This window comes from Oreochromis aureus, linkage group 6 (genome assembly GCF_013358895.1).
Source record: "Oreochromis aureus strain Israel breed Guangdong linkage group 6, ZZ_aureus, whole genome shotgun sequence".
Lineage (NCBI taxonomy): Eukaryota > Metazoa > Chordata > Actinopteri > Cichliformes > Cichlidae > Oreochromis > Oreochromis aureus.
In genome coordinates, this window is record NC_052947.1 from 6,729,784 (window position 1) to 6,748,966 (window position 19,183).

Genomic DNA, 19,183 nt, shown 5'->3' on the forward strand with positions numbered 1-19,183 from the left:
AAATATTCCCCCGTTAAATTATGAATTAACTGGCTTTTTTCTATTTATTGGAAAGCTAGTTACATTTAGTTTGCTGCACATAGGCCTGATTGCTGCAGGAACTACTGAATGAAGAAATCATTTAAACAGAACTTATCTGATGAAGTGAAGAGCTCAAAACGCAATACATCATGCTACAATAAAGACAGAGCTAAAGAAACAAAGTTGTCTCATATATATCAGAGTGGAAAGGGTTAAGAGTTATGTGGGAGTTTGAGATTTAGAAAATTTAATGAACAGTAAAAGAGGAATACTAAATAATAATTTTTAAATGATTGATTGATCAATAAACAATTCAAATGGTGAAGGGATTAACAGAATAAAAGGCAATGTTAAAAAAAAATTCAAGAAAAAAGCTTACTTAAAAAATTATATTAGAATTAGAACAGATTCTTAATTAAATAAAAATATTTAAAAAAATTTCTAAAAATGCAATTTAAAAAGAGAAATGAGTAAGGGTAACAAGAAGTAAGTGTATATAGAGTGTTTAAGGAGACTTTGTGAGTGTAAGTGTAGAATAACTGTGACGGGTGGATGTCTCAGAGTTCACGGCTTTCTTTGTTCGCTCAGTCCTCACGCAGAGTTAGAGCTGAGCGCTTTCTGCTCCTCAGTAATAACACAGAGATTGTTATTGAATCTGAGCAGAACTGAAGCGTGTTTCAGCTTTTTAGTTGCATTTATTCACGGAGATCGGTCATGTCTGGACTGAGATTAAAAAGAACGGCCTTGGCATTTTTGATGGCCCACCGTGATCAGTCCATTTTAATAAATAAACAAAAATAAATAATAAAAATGAAATAAATATAATTCTATATATAGATTTAGTTTAATTTAAGGATATTGAGACAGTTTTTTTAATGAGGTAACTCAAGTGTCTATTCTGAATCTATTCTGTCTTAATTATGTGTCTCTATCTATTTTTGTTATTTCCACGTTACTTTTTTCCGTCTCTTGCTCACTCTGTTGTTGGGACTGCTGTTCTTCCTCCTGCGTTTCTCCCTGGTTAGTGTTCACAGCAGTCACCACCCGTGACTCCGAGGTTTGACATGTTTTGCTGCATTTATTTTTAGTTTATTTTCCTCTCCCGGCTTTCCACTTGTATTTTTTCATCTTTATCAAACACTTCTTCCACACTAAACTCTAGATGGCGCGTGAGCAAACAGGGTAGGTAGGGGAGGGGCCGGTTCTGATTGGGCAGTAAAGTGTGTTTGTTGCTCTTCTACAGATTTCAGGTTTATATGGTGCAACAGTTATCTCCTCTCACTTACCTCAACAGTCACACCGTTCTGAGTGAGAAAGGGGGAAAAGCTGCACTTACACTCTGTTCACTTGCTCCCTCATCCGCTGATTCTGAGCACTTTGCGCTGCTGTTGTTGAAATGAACAGACCGCACCTTTGAAAAAAAGAAAAAGTGCAATGTTAGATCAAAGAACTTCCCGCTCCCGTGGGCGCATTTCTGCTAATGCATCATCAGGCTAACTGGTAAACCCCTACAGTGGCTGTTTGAAGGCAAAATGTGTCTTCAGACAGTCACTGAATCAGAATCAGAATACTTTATTAATCGCAGAGAAAATGATAGAGGCACATTTACTCAAAGACAGTAGGAACAGTAAATGTCTACTCAAAGTATCAATAAAATAATACATTGTATTATAAAATAGAAAATATTACAAAGTAGTCCTAATGTACAAATACCCCAGTCCATGGTGCAGAAATTAGCACAGATAAAGTAGAAATTAAAGCGCCCCTCTGATTTCCTGTGTTGTTCAGTGGTGTATTTGGATTATCTGAGTCTCTCACTGAACGTGCTCCTGTGACTGGATATGTGACATGGAGTGGGTGGTTGGCTGGTATTGTCCATTATTGTTCTTCTTGGAGATCACTCGCCTCTCCAACACCACCTCTAGGCAGTCCAGCTCCATCCCCACAACATTACTGGTTATTGAGTTTGTTGGCATCTGCCACCCTCAACCTGATGCTGCAGCATGCAACAGCATAGAGGACGGCACTGGACAACAGACTTGTACAAAATCCTGAGCATTGTCCGACAGGTGTTAAAAGACCTCCGCAGCCTCAGAAAATAGAGCCGACTCTGGCCCTTCCTGTAGAGTGCAGCGGTGTTTTTAACCCCGTCCAGTTTATTAAAGGTTGAATAAGAAAGGGTAGAGGACGGCCTCTAGTGGTGCCCGAGTGTTGCTGATCACCTTGTCAGACACACAGTGTTGAAGAAACACATATTGTGGCCTTCCTGTCAAATATCTACAATCCAGGACACGAGACAGACATCCACCTGCATCGCTGTCAGGTTCTCACCCAGGATGGTCGGCCTGATGGCATTGAATGACTGAATACACTGAATCTGGCCCTAAATATCATACCAAAAACTTTTAACACTCGTTTTTTGTCAACTTAGCTGCAGGAAATCAGTGTGGAAACTAAATTTCAACCAATTAAGCTAACACTGCACAACTTCTCTCTGGCAGATGATCCACATCTGTTCTACACCATGTTCATAGAGGATTTTACAACTTTGACAGATGATGACCTCTCAGCACTTTGAGTCACTGTTTTGGCAGCAAGGACTCACAAAAGAAAACCAGCAACTTGAACTTCATACAGGAGAAATTGTCTCAGTGGTGTTTGACTCTGTTGTACAAATAATCACATAATAATTCATATAATATGAAGAGGATTGAGAATAGAAGTCAAATCACTACAGACATACTGAATTTGAATATCTGTCATTTGCTTTGTTACACATTAAGCGGACACCAAAGGGACACTGGTACTAGTATTTCTTTTAGCCATCTGAATTTGAATTTAAGTGCATTAGCAAAACAGTTTCGACCAAAACTGTTTTGGTCGAAACTCCCAAAGATAACCGGGTGATTAACTAAACCTTGTCTGTTTTATTTAGCAGATCACAGATCACAGCAGTAGGTTTTTATTCAGTTCATTAATTTCACGGGTACAGTACCTTTGTCATGCACTGATGAGTGTGATTGACAAGCCAGTACAGTCAATGAGGGGAAAAAAAACAGCGAAACTTAATATGACCAAGTTAAAAAAAAAAGTCTCCAATTTTTTATTTAATGGATTCAGAATGAGTGACTGAGAACATAAACTCTGCAGGGAAGTGTTTACACGTCTAGAAATAGAGCTGCTTTCTCATTTTCTCCAAAAGACTTTCAGGTTTTTTTGTTTCTTTTTTATGAGCACAGCTATCACCATCTGTTGGCCTTCAGCTAGAATGCACCTTTAAGGCATTTCCACACTGACTTCATTTTTAAGACCAGGAGGCTAGATCTACCTGTCTGTAGTTATAACCAATCTGCCTCTGAATCAGGAGAAGTCTATAAATTGTAGGTACAATAATAAACTAGGCCAGCCTCTCCACAAACAGTCTCTGCAAGAAACTGAGTAAATCAAGTTCTCAGCCAGTAATCTGGATCTATATTAAAAAATTGTTACTTGTTTTAGATTTTATTGCCTCTCTTGGCTATCCTGTCTTGATCCATTAAAAATGACACCTAACTGGACGTTGGTCAGAATTCACTGCTACACCTCTGCGTGCACCGTGGGTGGTTTCTGAATATGCTGAACAAAAGTAGAAACTTGATAAATTAGGAGTTATATGTAAGAGGACAGCTGATGTTGTGATACACAGCTCTATGCATGTTGAATATTTTTGAAATTGTTATTTTGAACAGTGTTAGATCTTTTGTTTGTTTTTTGTTTGTTCACGTTCAAATGGTCAACAATCAGTTAATGCTAATAGAAGTTACAATTTTTTTTCTCGATCTACGTTTGGACGTGGACAGTACAGTGTCTGCCACGAGGGGGTGCAATTTACTAAGTTTGTAAAAAAGTAGTCGAAAAAATAAACTCTTGTTCTGTTTTTAGTACCACCTACACAGGATTACAGTGTCTGTCTACTCTCTGGTTGCAGCGTATAATAAGTGAAACCTAAAGTCAGTACTTGGAATCCATAGCAGTGGCAAAATGCATAGAGACAGAGCATTTATTAATTAAAAAAAATAATAATTGTATGTGTTAATGCATTTATGCAGCAGTGCTGGTGGTGCATGGTCACTGTCTGGGACAAATAATTCACACTTTAAAGAATAGATGAAAAAACACAAACACATCACACGACTATAGATGTACTAAACCAATCTCATGTATTATTTACACCACATTAAATTCAAGTCAATGAAGAGTTACATGTTGCAGTATCTCTGAGTCCTGATCTGCTGATCAGGAAACAGAAGAAGCTGTCAAGTGGATAGTGCACTCTATTTTTTAAAGTTTCATTACTGCAATGATCATCAGCCTCAAAATTGAACTTTCTTTTTTGCTCATGAGAAGTTTTAATTTCAGGGAATGTCCGGATATTCAAATATTACAGGCTGGTAAAGAGGAAGTAAGCTAGGACAGATTTTGACAGCTGTCTTATTAATGTGTTGAAACCACAACGGTCACATGTTTGCTGTCCTATTTCTTATTTTAGATAATTATGTGGATTTTATCTCATGTGCAGCTCTGACCATGTGACATTTTCTAACAGTGAGACGAACAGAATGACTATGAGTGTAACAACAGCTGTGAGTGGGATTGTTGTCATCGTTCTGTCCATATCAGGTACTGAACATCTTTTATATACACTTAAGGTCTTTAGTCCAGTTATTTGGTATATTTGGTATATTTATAAGTATATTTACTTACTGGACATCATCCTGGAACACTGTATGCTTTAATGTAATTATTTCAGTAAATAACAGGAACTTCCTGCAAAGATGGTGTGTGTACAAGAAAACAATTATTAGAAGATAATGTGTTAAATTTGCTTAGATGAGAGGGTCCAGCAGTAGATCAGAGGATTAGGGAAGGATTTGTCTGTGTGTTTCAGTTTGGTTTAGCTGTAGGCCTGAGAGTGTGTGTAATTGTGTAGAGGGAAAGGAATTTATGGACACTGGGGGTCTGCCTGTCATAAAAGGAGACGGGAAGCTACAGTTGGGGGATGCTGATGCTGATGCTTGTACCTTTAATAAAATCTCATAATTGTTATAACTTAGAAGTAGGTTTGCAGGAGACTCTCCACATGCTTAGCTGTAAAAGTAAGACCACAAGAGGCCAATGGCCCAGTGGATGCAGAGTGGGGGTCTCAGTGTTTGTAATATGTTAACTCTGTTTTGTATGTTGTGTAAAGGAATTTGGTGTAGCTTGGGTGAGGGGAGATTACTTTTATGACCGCCAGGAAGTCACATACACAGAGACACACAGTGCTTTAACTGTTACGACGCACACACACCCACACGCACAGTCACTCACGTGCACTCACATAAACACACATACATACACAAACACAGAGTTTGCAACACACCATGTGGGTTTTACGATGGGGTCGCTTCTATAAAACTGGTTGTAACAAACAAAGAAGGGAAGATCTGCAGAGGGACACCGGCCTTGCACGTCTCCCCTTCTAGAAGATGCATGCATAACTGAAGATGAATAAAGGTTTTGTGAAATGACTACTGAGTCCAGTGCCGTCTCCGGATGCCCGAGGAATAAAAAAGAACCGGGGTGAAACTGCTTTACTTAACAATGGTTAAACTGCTTGAATGTCATAAGAATAGTGATAGTGATGGTTTCAGGCTAAATATAAAGCAATAAGGAATTATTTCCAGTCTTACATAGACTGAACATGTTCTTTTTAGAGAAACCTTTCGATTAAAAAATGAAATATTTAATGTAAAATGTGGTGAACAGTTTTTACCTGTTCACCATAAACACAAAGTAAATTTGTAAATTTTCTTTAAACCTTTTTTTCCAAAGTTAAGATTTCATTTTTGAACTGTATATTTGTTGTTTTTGTTTGTGCGATGGTATTCTGACTTCAATGTGCTATTTCTGCAAAATTCATATTATCAAGACGTCACAGTCTGATGCTGAAGAGTTTCACATTTCTTCAGCAGCTCCACGCTTCAGCGAACACGGGAAACCAACCAAGCAAAGGCACGCCACGCCCTTCTAACTGTTAACATTTAGCATTTTCCCATCCATATCACAGGTGGAAATTCTCCAGCAGCCAGGAATGCCCAAAACACAGAGTCAAATTTCCCACATTTGTTTTCTCAGTCAATATTAATATATGGATGGATTACTGAGACATGTGCATTAGGAATATCCAGCTTATCTTTGAGAGACCAAACCTTATTGTCTCAGTTTGAAGTCTGCATTATGTATTCAAATATTTCTTGTGACTTCAGATGAAAACAAAATACAATTCTGACGTTTAAAATCTTGCTAATCTTGACTGTAATTTCTGATGTTTCAGTGGTGCACAGTTGGAGAGAATGGGAAGTGACTTATACTTCTACTGAGATCTGTGCCATTAAAGGATCGACAGTGGAAATGCACTGCACCTACACATACCCACCAAGAATAAACAGCATCAGTACCACAGTTCAGAATATCTTCTGGTTCATTTATTTGCCCAATGTTGAACCTGTGGATCTTAGAATAGATTCAAAGTATGCAGGTCGTGTTTGGTATCACTGTGGTACGAACAACTGCACTCTGAGAATAACAGACCTGAGGGAGAGCGACTCAGCTGTGTACAGATTAAGGCTCATAACAAACCAGCCAGGGGGGAACTATACTGGTTCACCTGGAGTCAGTTTGTCTGTAACAGGTAAGACTGTTGTCTGTTGGATCACATTCTTAACATTTATGAACCCGTGCAGGGAATTTCACTGTCTGTTATATTGCATTTTACAAATCCAGGTGTAGAAGTGCAGATGATTCACAAATCTCAATGCCTTACTCATTGGTGCAGCAAATTAGAGATGCAGTGTCACAGCAGTTGCCTTCCTCATCATTCTTCATACATCTGGTACAAGAATGGACACATGACTTCAACAGAATCACTTTATTCAGGCTACTTTTATTCTGAAGACAGCATTTCCTGTGCTATCAAGCCACATGAGACCTTTCCTTCTCCTTCTGTGTGTGAGTATACGCCACACTCTTCCACTCATACCCTCCTGAGAACCCAAGCTCTTGTTTGGGATGTATATTAAATGTTTCCTAGCTGTTTGTGATTAGTTGGATCTGAAAAGTATCAAAACTGAACATCATCTTTAAGCAGAATGTAATAAAAAAAATATGTTAGGGCAGTACAGCACAACACATTAATAAAATATTATCTTAATAAAATCTAAGACAAAATGCATTTTCCCCATATTAGTACAAAGGGTCTCAGCAGGATATGATGCTGTTTCACGGCCAGATTTCCTAAATGAGTCAAATGGGAATTGTGAGCACACAAAAATTAAGCCATGCTTTTATTCTGTGTGTCAGCAGTAAATTGTGTGTAACAAACATTAGTAAATAAGTTTATGTACCTGATTTGAATATTTTCCTTATATTTTGCGCCTTTACAAAGAACCTCGTAAAAATGTGTTCATGAACACAGTCTTTTCTCTGTGCTGTCTTTGTAAATACACACAATACTTTTCAAATGCCAGAACCCAGATTGCGCTGATGCAATATTTATTATGTACATCTGTTCCTTAATGTACTGTAGCAAGATATCTTTAACATGGACAAGACTGTTCAAAGACAATAAATGTATGCAAAACTGTGTTTTCTTGGCAATCTTAAAGGATTCTGTTTTTCAGGTGGCTATAATCAGTACTGCAACAGAGTGAATTACACTGAAAGAAGAATCTGTGCCTTCAAAGGCTCATCAGTGAACATTTCTTGCACATACTATCACACAGATCCTGTTGTGTCAAAATTCTGGTTCAGACCTGATCGTAGTCATTGGTTGAGAACTCACTTTCTACTATGGGACCTTAGTAAAGACTCCCAGCATGCAGATCGTTTTCAGTTCCTTGAAAGAGAGAAAGGACACTCCACTCTGAGAATCAGTGACTTGAGAAAGACTGACTCTGCAGAATATCGCTTCAAATTCACAACGCAATCATTTCAATGGGGAAACATTTCACCTGGAACAACTCTGACTGTCACAGGTACTGACTGACCAATAATTATTAATCTGTATTATAACCCTATACTATGTATAGTGCAGTGTTATTGTCAACATGTAGATAGTGTATATTGTATGTGAATGACAACCATATATCCTCTTAGTAAACTTACAATCAGTATTGGGGTAGTTATTACAAAAAAAAAAGCACTGTATTACACGTCACTCATTACTTTTCTTAAAAGTAATGCAGTCCATTAATTTCACGTTACTCTGTAAAATGAACTAAAACACACTGCCACATTATTACCAGTCAACACTTTGAATCTTACGCTACAGTTTCACGTACCAACACAAATCTCTGTCCTTATGAGGACACACATACCATTTTTCTTTTAGTGTTTACAAACACCAACCCAACAACAAAACAAAACAACATCAAAAGACCCTCAAAAACCAAAAAGATGAAAAACAGCCTAACGATACTTCAAAGCCATCGCCTCAGTTGTTCTACTGTAGAAACATATGCAAGCAGAAATGAAGGTTAGGCTACAGTGGTGCAAGCCTGACTGCTCATCAGTGCCTTTGTTTCTTGTTACAAGAACAGTTTCCTTCCTCGTCCTGCTCATAACCGTTACATGCTTACACTGATTTATATTCTAATATCTTTAGGTAGATAGTGTATATTTCTATTGTGTGCACTTATATTCATATTTATTATATTAATATTTTATATATTCTGTATTCTATTTCTGTACCACTTTCTTTTGCATCATGACACCAAGACACATTCTTCATTTGTGTAGAAACTTAATTCTGATGCTGATTTAAAGGGTCTGGCTGCTGTGCTGGCATACGCTCATTTTTAGCATCACTCTGGGTTCTTGGCTAGCTTAGTGATACCATGCTATATGTGCAGATGCTTGTGTTAGCAGCATAATGAAGTTGTTTCTTTGCTGGAGCAGTTTTCAGTTTACCATTGCACCAGGGCTGGACTGGGACAAAAAATCGGCCCGGGCATTTTGACTAGAGACCGGCCCACCAGGATAGAGATTGAAAATGTGACGTCATTCAGGGGTAAAACCGCAAAGGATTCTGGGAACTTGAGGCAAGAGGTACTAGCGCACGCAGGCTTTCAATTGAACTCAGTTACACAGCGATAAAAAGAAACCCAAAAAATGGCAAGAAGCTGTTGTATTATTAACTGCAAAAGCCGGTCGCATGACAGCCACGGGAAGCCGATGGGTAAAGAGATCGTCTTTTTTATCGGATTACGTCGTTGAAGAGAAATTTTTAAGCCATAAGCTCAAATAAGAGCCGACGGATGGTCTGGATATACCAAATATAACGTCCCAGAACACTCCAGCTCACATGTTAGTCTGCTCCAAGCATTCCCCCAAAGGTCAGTGTTTTGTAGTAGTTAATACCTCACTTTTCTTAACATAATTGGTGATATAGGTTACAAGCAAGTCTGGCGCTGAACAGAAATTGTCCGCTATGCTCCTTTATTTATTGTGCATAAATAGTGAATTGTCCTGACACAATATTGCGTTTCGCTTCTGTTATTACCACGGTACATTGACAAAAACATATACTTTTATTCACAGGATAAAACAGTTGTTTTGTATCACTAATTGTCCAGTGCGATTACAGCATACAATATTATTGTCACTGCTACATTTCTGTAATGCGTACCAGAAATTATTTCCACTACTAATTAATTACCGTTGAGCTCAAAGGTTATATTAATAAACGGTTAACGATTGTGTATTTATGACGATGATTTGTGAGACTGGTAAACTTACCTTTGTTTGTACGATGGTCTTTCGTTCTACACGGTGCATTTCAAGGTCCTGTACCCATCCGTCGGTAAACTGTACCTGGGCTTGTTGCAGTGACCTGAAGTTACTAAAAACTTCATGAGTGTATGCACTCACTCCAAGAACCGTATAATTATAAATCTGAGCGTGGTGAAAGTTGGGCAGCACGCTAACGTCTTTTGTCCACTCTGTGTGCTCCTAAGGGTCTGACCCTCTCACTCCTTTGATTTTTTCCTCGTCTCTTTTCTTTGCCTTTTTGTCGAGTCTGTCTTTGTACGGACCGGCATTATTCTCCTTAGTTTTGTACATTCCTTTTTTGTGCGGCAAAGAAAAATCAAGAAGGTATTGGAACCGGAGAATGAACATTTTGCGGTGGTGCAAATGCTTGCATTTGATGCGGTACTTGGATTGTTTTGCCTCGAGTTCCCGGCATGCAATGCGCGAAAGTCACGTGATCTGTCAATCGCTATAGGAAAAACCTTAAATTAAGACCAAGAACACTAGAGGTGAGACATGATCATTAATTAATATTAAAATTAATAAATGACAGATTTAGTGATATTTTCATAAACACCTCCTTTCCTTTTTTTGTTCTCCATTTTCTTTAGTTCGTCTATAAGATTGCTAAACAAGGGGGAGGGTGCATCCGGCCTCCTCGGCTGTAATTGGTCCAGCCCAGAGTCGATCATGACCAATTGGCCAATCCAACACCTTTCATTATATATACCCTTCCAAAAAAAAAAAAAGTCCATCGGCCCATAAAAACAAAAAATCGCCAGCGGCCCACCGGGCAAATGCCCGGTATGCCCGATGGCCAGTCCAGCTCTGCATTGCACTCTTCTAATATTGTGGATAACAATAACAGTAAAAAGTTGAAACGTTTCAGAACCCCACTATCATTTTTTTCCTTCTGTCATTTTTCTTTGCAGATCCAGATGTACAGGTACAGGTGGTTTGGTCCTCCACTAGCCCACAGCTGATCTGTCAGAGCAGCTGTTTTCCTTCTGGTCATTCATTCTTTGTCTGGTATAAGAATGAAGAGGAAATTCTTGGAGAATCTTCTTCCTTATACACAAAATATGCTGATGGTCCCGACAGCTACTCCTGTGCTTACGAGGGTCACCGCTCTAACCCAGTGTGTGAGTTTACTTCACAGTGCCACTTAACAAATGATCATCTTTGATCGTCAGTTGTTATATTACAGACAGATTAAATCATGTGAATAATGTACAAGTAGGAAATATGATAAGTATTGTATATGAAACATATTTAAAGAGAAACCAAGAAATTAAAAAAACATCAAATGATTAAATTGATTGTATCCATCCATCTTATCCAGTGATCTTTGACTAATCCTGAAAGTTATCTTTGGTTGTTTGTAATCCAGCAGTGAAACAACTTTGTCTTACTGCTCAACTGCTTCTTAGATTTAATTCACAGATATCAGTTACTGCTATTTTACTCTAGAATTTGCTAGAATAATCCAAAATTCATTGCTCTGTTGATGATGGAGAGTTGTCCTAGTGTGGATACAGCAAAAAAAAGGCTCAGCCTATGTGATTAGCAGCCTATCAGACTGCTTCGCAGATGACCAGTTTTTGTCCTGGGAAACAGTGCTTTCCTTTCTCCAAACTAGAGATGGACCGATCCGATATTACATATCGGTATCGGTCCGATACTGACCTAAATTACTGGATCGGATATCGGAGAGAAATAAAAAATGTAATCCCATCCGAAGTATCACAAAATCACCTCACAAAATGCGCAACTTGGCGTAACCCAGCTCGGCGCATTTGAGCAGTATGTGTCACGTGATAGAGCGGCTGTTGTCTGCGAGACCTGCCTGTGGTCTGTTGGAGCATTTGGAGCCTCGCTACATGCTTCCTAACCGCGGCATTTCATCTCGGCGAAAACTATCCCAGAGAAGTAAAGCAAGTGTGTAAGTTCATCTCTGAATGTTTGCATAGTATTTCCACATTAAGCTTAACTGATATATGGAGCCACAGCTGGACTGGCCATCAGAGTTCCATATTGAGGTGAAAAGGAAGCGATTTGTCCCGTACTTCAGCTAGAATTGAAAAATAGACACAAAGCTGGAGTTATTCTGTCTTTGCTGCGCAGTTGCATCTACTTCTCTCATTCACTCCCCCTCCCTCTCCTGTTATTACTTCAAACATGAAACTGATCAACGATCAGCTGATCGGCTTTTCTGTCGCAAGTCCCGTCTTTCTTGTTTGTTTATCGCCCACTTTGCACTAGAAAGAACAGACCAGCAGATAAACAACAGCATCACGTTTAACCGTGAAAAGCTGTTGTTAGAATGTATTTAATATTAATATCTAGTATCAGCTGATGTTTGCTGGAGCCACAGCTGTAAAAGCTGCTGGTCATGATATCCATTTGGATGTGTGGTGAGAGGGAAACATGAAGATGAAACCAGGACATGTCCTTACTAAATCATCAGAGCTGAACAGGTGATGGAGAAACAGGTTTACCTTTTGTGACATGAATGAGTTGAAGGGAAGTTATGAACTGTTTCCGAGAGACAAATAACACCAGGATCCTTTTTTACGTAGCTGACTGTGCAGGCTCGGGTCTAATAAAGTTTTGCCAGGGGGCCAGGTTGGGCATTAACAGGGAGAGGGGGGCACAAAGAAATACTTTTCTTTTTTATGTCATTTAAAAACTTTGAATAAATAATTATCTGAATCTTACAACAAAGGTCATCATCTGAATAAATGTATAGAAATTCATTATTGTATATAGTAACTAATAAGTCTAATATACCCTAGTAAGCTATAGTATTTTTTCTTTTGAGAAGGTACCTGTGCAGTCTGCAATTCTGTTGAAGAAAGATGTTGAATCTACTTAATTATTGTAGAAAAATAATTGATTTCTGTGCATTTGTCTTACACATCTTACATTAAATTAAAGTTGATTACATCGATTAAGGGCGGGGTTGGTTCTGTAATATTTTTCTTGGGAGTTGGCAACCCTATTAGTTAGGTTGCTTAATATTTCCACTAAGTACTCTTTAAAATACCAGAATAGAGAGGATAGTGTAGGTTTTAATTTATTAGATTGATCAGTGTTGCTGAACTATAAAATGTTTTGGATGCAGTGTATTTTTTGCATACAGGTATAGCAGAATAGCTTCAGTCTCTTGTTTTTTAAAACTTGAGTATGAACTTATACAAAATGCAGCAAGATATTTATAAAAAAAACTGTTCTATTGACAAAATACGCTATATCGGATTCATATCGGTATCGACAGATATCCAAATTTATGATATCGGAATCGGTATCGGATATTAAAAAGTGGTATCGTGCCATCTCTACTCCAAACACAGCATTCAGTTTCTATTTTGACATGATCATTCCAGCAAAATTTGTTCACGCACTCTTGCTGCTCATATTTGTATCTTTAGCAAAGATAAGACTGGCAGCGACTCGACTGTGTTGTGTTTGTTGGTACACTTATGGCACTGGCTTCCTATAGCAGGTTTATTTTGCCTCTAGATATGTGTTCACTTTCGTGAAGATTGTGTATTGCTGATGAGGTTATAATATGAGGTTAGAAAATACTATATTATGTTTCTTTCATTTTTATTTGTAGTTAACCAGGATGAGTGGCAACACCAGAATACTCTGTAGAAGAAATTATAGTATGCATCTTTTCACAGTTATTTAAAACAGGCACAAGCGACAGAATTTCCAGTAGCTGGTGCAGCTCAACCATCAACATTCTGGACAGTGACACACAGTTAAAGACTAAAAACACATTCATGTATGTTTTGTTGTCCAGACGCTCCAAAGGTTCCCTCGGTGACGAGGACAGCTCCTGGTGACATCATGAAGGGCAGTTTAGTGTCTCTGACCTGCAGCAGTGAAGCTAACCCATTACCTAAGTATTCCTGGTACAGGAAGGCTCAAACACTGGTCAGTAAAGAAAAACAGCTGTTCTTCCAGTCCATCCAACCCTCTGATTCTGGAGAATATTACTGTACAGCTGAAAATGTGCTGGGAAAGAGGATATCTGAATACATCTTCATTAATGTAAAATGTGAGTAAAGAATGATTTATGTAAATGCAAAATAAAAAGAAGTCCATATGATGCCCACCTTCTTCATACTTGTCATTATTAACATTGAGTTTCAAGTTTTATTTGTCATATGAAGGTGGCACAATGGCACATTATTATCAGCAAAGTAGCAGATAAAGTAATTAAGGCAAAAATATTTTTTTTTTATAAATATATAAAAATATAAAAACAGCAGAATAAATAAATACAAATTACTAAAACTACTGTAAAAATACTTTGAGCAGTTCAGTAGTCTGATGGCTTGTGGTTAGAAACTGTCCTTGAATCTGCTGATGTGGGTGTGGATGCTCCTGTACCTCCTGGCAGGAGCATGAACAGTGTGTGGCTGGGATCAGAGTAGACCTGGAGGGCCTTCCTGTCTGTAGAGGTCTTGGATGGCTGGTAGTTCAGTCCTGGTCATGCATTAGGACACACTGAGCAGTAATAGCTCGTGAAGAAGCAGTTAAAAAATAATACAATTTACAATTTTATTTGAATGTTTTAAAGGGCTTTATCACAATACCTTGCCCCACACACTGCAACATACAATCTACCTAAAATTTGTGATCTATCTTGCAGATGGTCCAAAGACGTCCATTGTGTTAATGACACCTTCTGGTATGATAGTGGAGGGAGATTCAGTCAATCTGACTTGTAGCACTGATGCTAACCCAGCAGCTAAACACACCTGGTACAAGGAGAACCAACCCCTGCTTGCAAGCCCAGTAAGCATCTATCATTTCACTGCCATCAGCTCAGAGGACAGCGGGAATTACTCATGCAAGTCTGAGAATCAGTATGGACAGATAACCTCAAATTCTCTATTCATAGATGTTAAGTGTAAGAAGAATTCGATTTTTCACTTCAAGTATTTGTATCTATGTACAAATGTATATGCATATCTATCTATCTATCTAGATGGATGGATGGATAAATAGATAGATAGATAAATAGATAGAAAGACACATATATATGCATACACTCTTATTTGCTCTTTCCCAGATCCTCCGAGGCTTCCCTCTGTGTCAGTGAGTCCCTCTGCTGAGATAGTGGAGGGCAGTTCAGTCACTCTGACCTGTAGCAGTGATGCTAACCCAGCAGCTAATTACACCTGGTACAAGGAGAATGAAAGCTCACCAAAAGCATCAGGACAGAACTTCACTATTACTGATTTTAGAACTGAACACAGTGGGAGTTATTACTGTAATGCCCAGAACTTAAGAGGACAACATAGGTCCACCTTACATCTGATTGCTGTAGCAAGTGAGTTAGAGTTTTTTGAATGGTTTTAGTATGAGAATGATCTCTATGCAGGTGAACACCTTTTAAGTGTATAGTCATGTATGAGAATTTTCTGATGTTCCTGATTTGTTTCTATTATCCTTTGTGACTTCTCAGGTACACGGAAAGCAGCAGTTACTGGTACAATCACTGCTGTTTTCCTTGCTATCACACTGGTCATGGTCTTCCTGTGCATTAGGTGAGCAGTTCTGTGATTCTTATGAATCAATTAGTCTATCATCTCTTTGATACATAAATGTGCTGTTACATTGAATTCTTGTCTCCTATTTAGAAAATGTAAGTGGTTCACACAACAGAGTAAAGATGGAGAGAAACCGTCCAGTGAAGAACAGGTGAGAAAGTATTCCACTGTGAAAGAAAAACACTTTAAAAACACACCTTAAAATAAAGCTGTCACCTTGGAGTGATTTTGGAGCATTGTAATCTCAGCACAATATGTTTTCCTGCATTTCTACATTCCCTGCTGATCAATGTGAGCAACACATATTAGACTGCAGTGCAATGGGATTTCTAATTTGTTTTGCATTGTGGTAATAAATGGAACAGGACGATGAGGTCAAATTGAATTGAATTGAATTTTATTTATATAGTGCCAAAGCTCAGCAACAGTCACCCCAATGCACTTTATTTTGAAGGCAAAGATCTTAAAATAATAATAATAATAATCAAAATGGATAGCTTTTTTGAAAATACCAGCAAACAGATCATCACTTAAATGTAAATACTAATATTTTAAGTATCTAACCACCTATAACATGTTAATTCTGACATAGTTTATCACATTGATTATTTTTAAAACCTTGTGTGGTCTAAACATGTATTTTTAATTTTCTCAAAAAAGAAGTATTGACCATAATCAATAAAAAAATCAAGAACAATTCATTTCATAAAAGTCACCAGAAACTCTCGATACCTATTGAAGTATTTCTACAGTAAGTATCAAGTTCTGGTTTCATCAGGTGAACATGGATCCAGTGTACGACACCCCGTCAGCTGTAGCAGAAGGAGAACCATCAGGTCACCAGGATGACCTTCACTACAGCACCATCCGCTTCTCTCAGAATCAGGCAGACGCTCTGTACTCCAACATCGGCCGAGGTCAGCTATACGGACACAAAGATGAAGAGGCCAGTGAAGCTGAATACACTGCTGTCAAATGTGACAATTCCAGTAGAGCCAAAGGGTGAGATACAGTTTTCATTGCCGTACAATTAAAGGAAACATCTGATTAGAAACTGATCATGTAAATCCTTTTTTCCCTTCACAGAACAAGATATCAAGGAAATGGGGAAGATACATTTACACTGTACAGTACAGTCAAACATTCATGAACAATGACTGTGGTTTACTCAAAGTGTCTGAAAAAAACAAACCAAATAATGACTTCACAAAATAAGCACAGCCATTCACGATTTGTACACATTTTTGTGTTGTACCTTCCATTTTAGGATTTGATTGATCAAACCCATAACAATAAAATAATAAAATATTTTTTGTAAATGATGTAATTTCATCACTGTTTTTCATTCATTTTAAAAAATCCAATTAAATATCCCAATTCTTTGATCTTTGGGCTGAAGGAAGAACAACACTCGGTGTATAAATGCTCAATCAACAGTTCTCATTATTCCATACAACACTTCGACCATAAACGTCCAGACGGGAGATGTGGACAGGAGGGTGTCCGCCAGATCTCAAAGTGTCTGACCGTTTCTCACAATTCTAGTGGACTGAGCAATTGAACGAGGTGGAAATGCACACTGGGCAATCACTGCCTGTCTCCTGTGAAATTATTATTATTATTTATTATTATTATATAGTATAGATGGGTATAAATAGTATCAATATTTGAATCACAAAAAATAGAGAGAAAAATAAATATTGTTGTAACTCTGTGAAGTCTTTGGCCCCCCTCCACACTAAACTCACATTCTTTCTCTCTTACGTGACAGCCTTGGCTTCCTGTTTTATCTCCTCCTGATGAGATGGGGCAGAAAACCTCTAAGGTATGTTCTGTTCTCTTTGTAATCAGAAAAGGAAGGCCATGATTCTACACAAACAGCATTTCTTATAACTCAGCAGTATAGTGCATCATAAAAGAGTGTAATGATTTCACAATCTTTAATCCAAGGCATAATGTGGCCTATAGCCGTATAATGATTCAACAATTCTTTGATTAGAAGTATAAGGTGGCATAAGATAATATAATAATCTCACAATATGTTTGCAGCAGTATTAACAGCTGTATTATTTAATCCTTTTAGGGCTCACCACAACAGATCATCTGCCTCCATCTCATCCTATCTCAAGCATTCTCTTCTGTCACACCAACCCTCTGAATATCTTCCTTCACTAATCCATCAACCTCCTCTGAGGTCTTCCTCTTTTCCTCCTGCTGGGCAGCTTCGTCTTAAACATCCATTGTCCAGCATATCCACTATTCCTCTTCTGCACATGACTAAACCATCTCAACCTCTCTAACTTTTTCTTGTAACTGCTCAACCTGAGCTGTCCCTCTAATATACTCACTTCTAGAGATGTCCTTCTGCATTTCTCCCCCGTAACACCATATCAACCCAACACCTCCTCGTCACCTCTTCTCCAATCACCAAACTCTTCCCACTGGAGAAACTTCCCACCATTTCATCCAACTTACTCCAGAATATCTCTCGTTCTAACCGGCGTCCATATGCACTAACAACATACAACATCACCCCTTTAATTTCCAGTTTTGAACACATTACACTATCTGATCTTTCTTCCCTTTCACCTGGTCCTGTACACAAATGATATCTCTATCTTTCTTTCTTATCATCAAATCAGCAAGCTCTCTCCCTTTAACACTCCCTACATTGTACCAAATATCCTTGAGCGATCTGGTATGAAAATCTCATTAATCATGAGCACCATGTTTCATTTGGTCAAGGTTTTACAAGAGGAATTCATAATCTATTTATTTTCAGATATATTACAATAAATTATAGTAGCACTTTTGGAAATACCTTGATGGTATGAACATTTTTCATGTCAGTCAAATTGTCTCTTCTGTAGCATTTTCTTTTTGTAGATTCTGCTAAAGAAATGGAAACAATTGATGACAAAGTTCCAAAAAGTACAATTTAATATTGTTGTTTGCTAAGTTGTTTGTTATATGCAGACGAAACACGGGTTCATATTTTGAGCTAGAGGACTTTTTTATGCTTGAATGAGTCAAAAGTCAGTGTTAACTGGCGCACACACACACACACACACACACACACACACACACACACACACACACACACACACACACACACACACACAGGAAAGCCTGGGGAACTACTATTGCTCCAGACCACTTTACAAAATGCCAAGAAAGTCTGGGATGAAGACATGAAGGGTGAGTCAAGATTGTTGCATAAGTACACTGTATACCAGTTTCACACACAATATGACAAATTTTGACCCATGTCTACAAAAAAGCTTAAACAAAGGATGTTTGACTTATTAAAAAAGGCTGATAATTTACCCAAATTTAAAGATACAAATTTACCATAAAATGCACAACAGTGCAAGACAATGATTATTTCTGGGTGAAGTACATACACTCTACCACAGATAACTCCAATGTACAGAAGACATTAGCTTGAAGCTTGAAGAGTTGTTAGAGTTGGACAATTATTCAGCCTTTATATGAGCTATTTAACACTTATTATTTTTGGTCCAAGACATCTATCGGTCTCATTGAGCCTGTGTGGTGAGATAGCTGAGGGCAGTTCAGTGACTGAGCTGTAGCAGTGATGTTTACCCAGCAGCAAGTTACACCTGGTACAAGGAGAATGAAGATTGACCAAAGGGTTGAGAACACTGATATCACACTGATGTTTTCCTCATCCAATATTTTTTGTCTCATTTTTAGGGAAATTGGAAATGGTGATGAATGGTATCCAGTTGACTTTGGTTGTCTTG

General features: G+C 38.1%; 2 protein-coding genes across 2 annotated transcripts in view; one reads left to right on the plus strand and one right to left on the minus strand.

Moving 5' to 3' along the window:
* Nucleotides 1-7,780: 7,780 nt before the first annotated feature.
* LOC116315592 (B-cell receptor CD22-like) lies at nucleotides 7,781-15,670 on the plus strand. The gene is made up of 7 exons (XM_039614048.1): nucleotides 7,781-8,075; nucleotides 10,782-10,991; nucleotides 13,658-13,915; nucleotides 14,513-14,773; nucleotides 14,936-15,196; nucleotides 15,332-15,413; nucleotides 15,507-15,670. The coding sequence occupies exons 3-7, from the start codon at nucleotides 13,705-13,707 to the stop codon at nucleotides 15,616-15,618; spliced, it is 927 nt and encodes a 308-aa protein (XP_039469982.1). The 5' UTR covers nucleotides 7,781-8,075; nucleotides 10,782-10,991; nucleotides 13,658-13,704; the 3' UTR covers nucleotides 15,619-15,670.
* A 126-nt stretch (nucleotides 15,671-15,796) lies between these two features.
* LOC116315588 (zinc finger protein 665-like) overlaps nucleotides 15,797-19,183 on the minus strand; it is a 57,178-nt gene continuing 53,791 nt past the window's right edge. Inside the window, exon 6 of the transcript XR_005613518.1 lies at nucleotides 15,797-16,338. The gene's annotated coding sequence lies outside the window, so the exon portion shown is untranslated. The remainder of the gene's footprint in view (nucleotides 16,339-19,183) is intronic.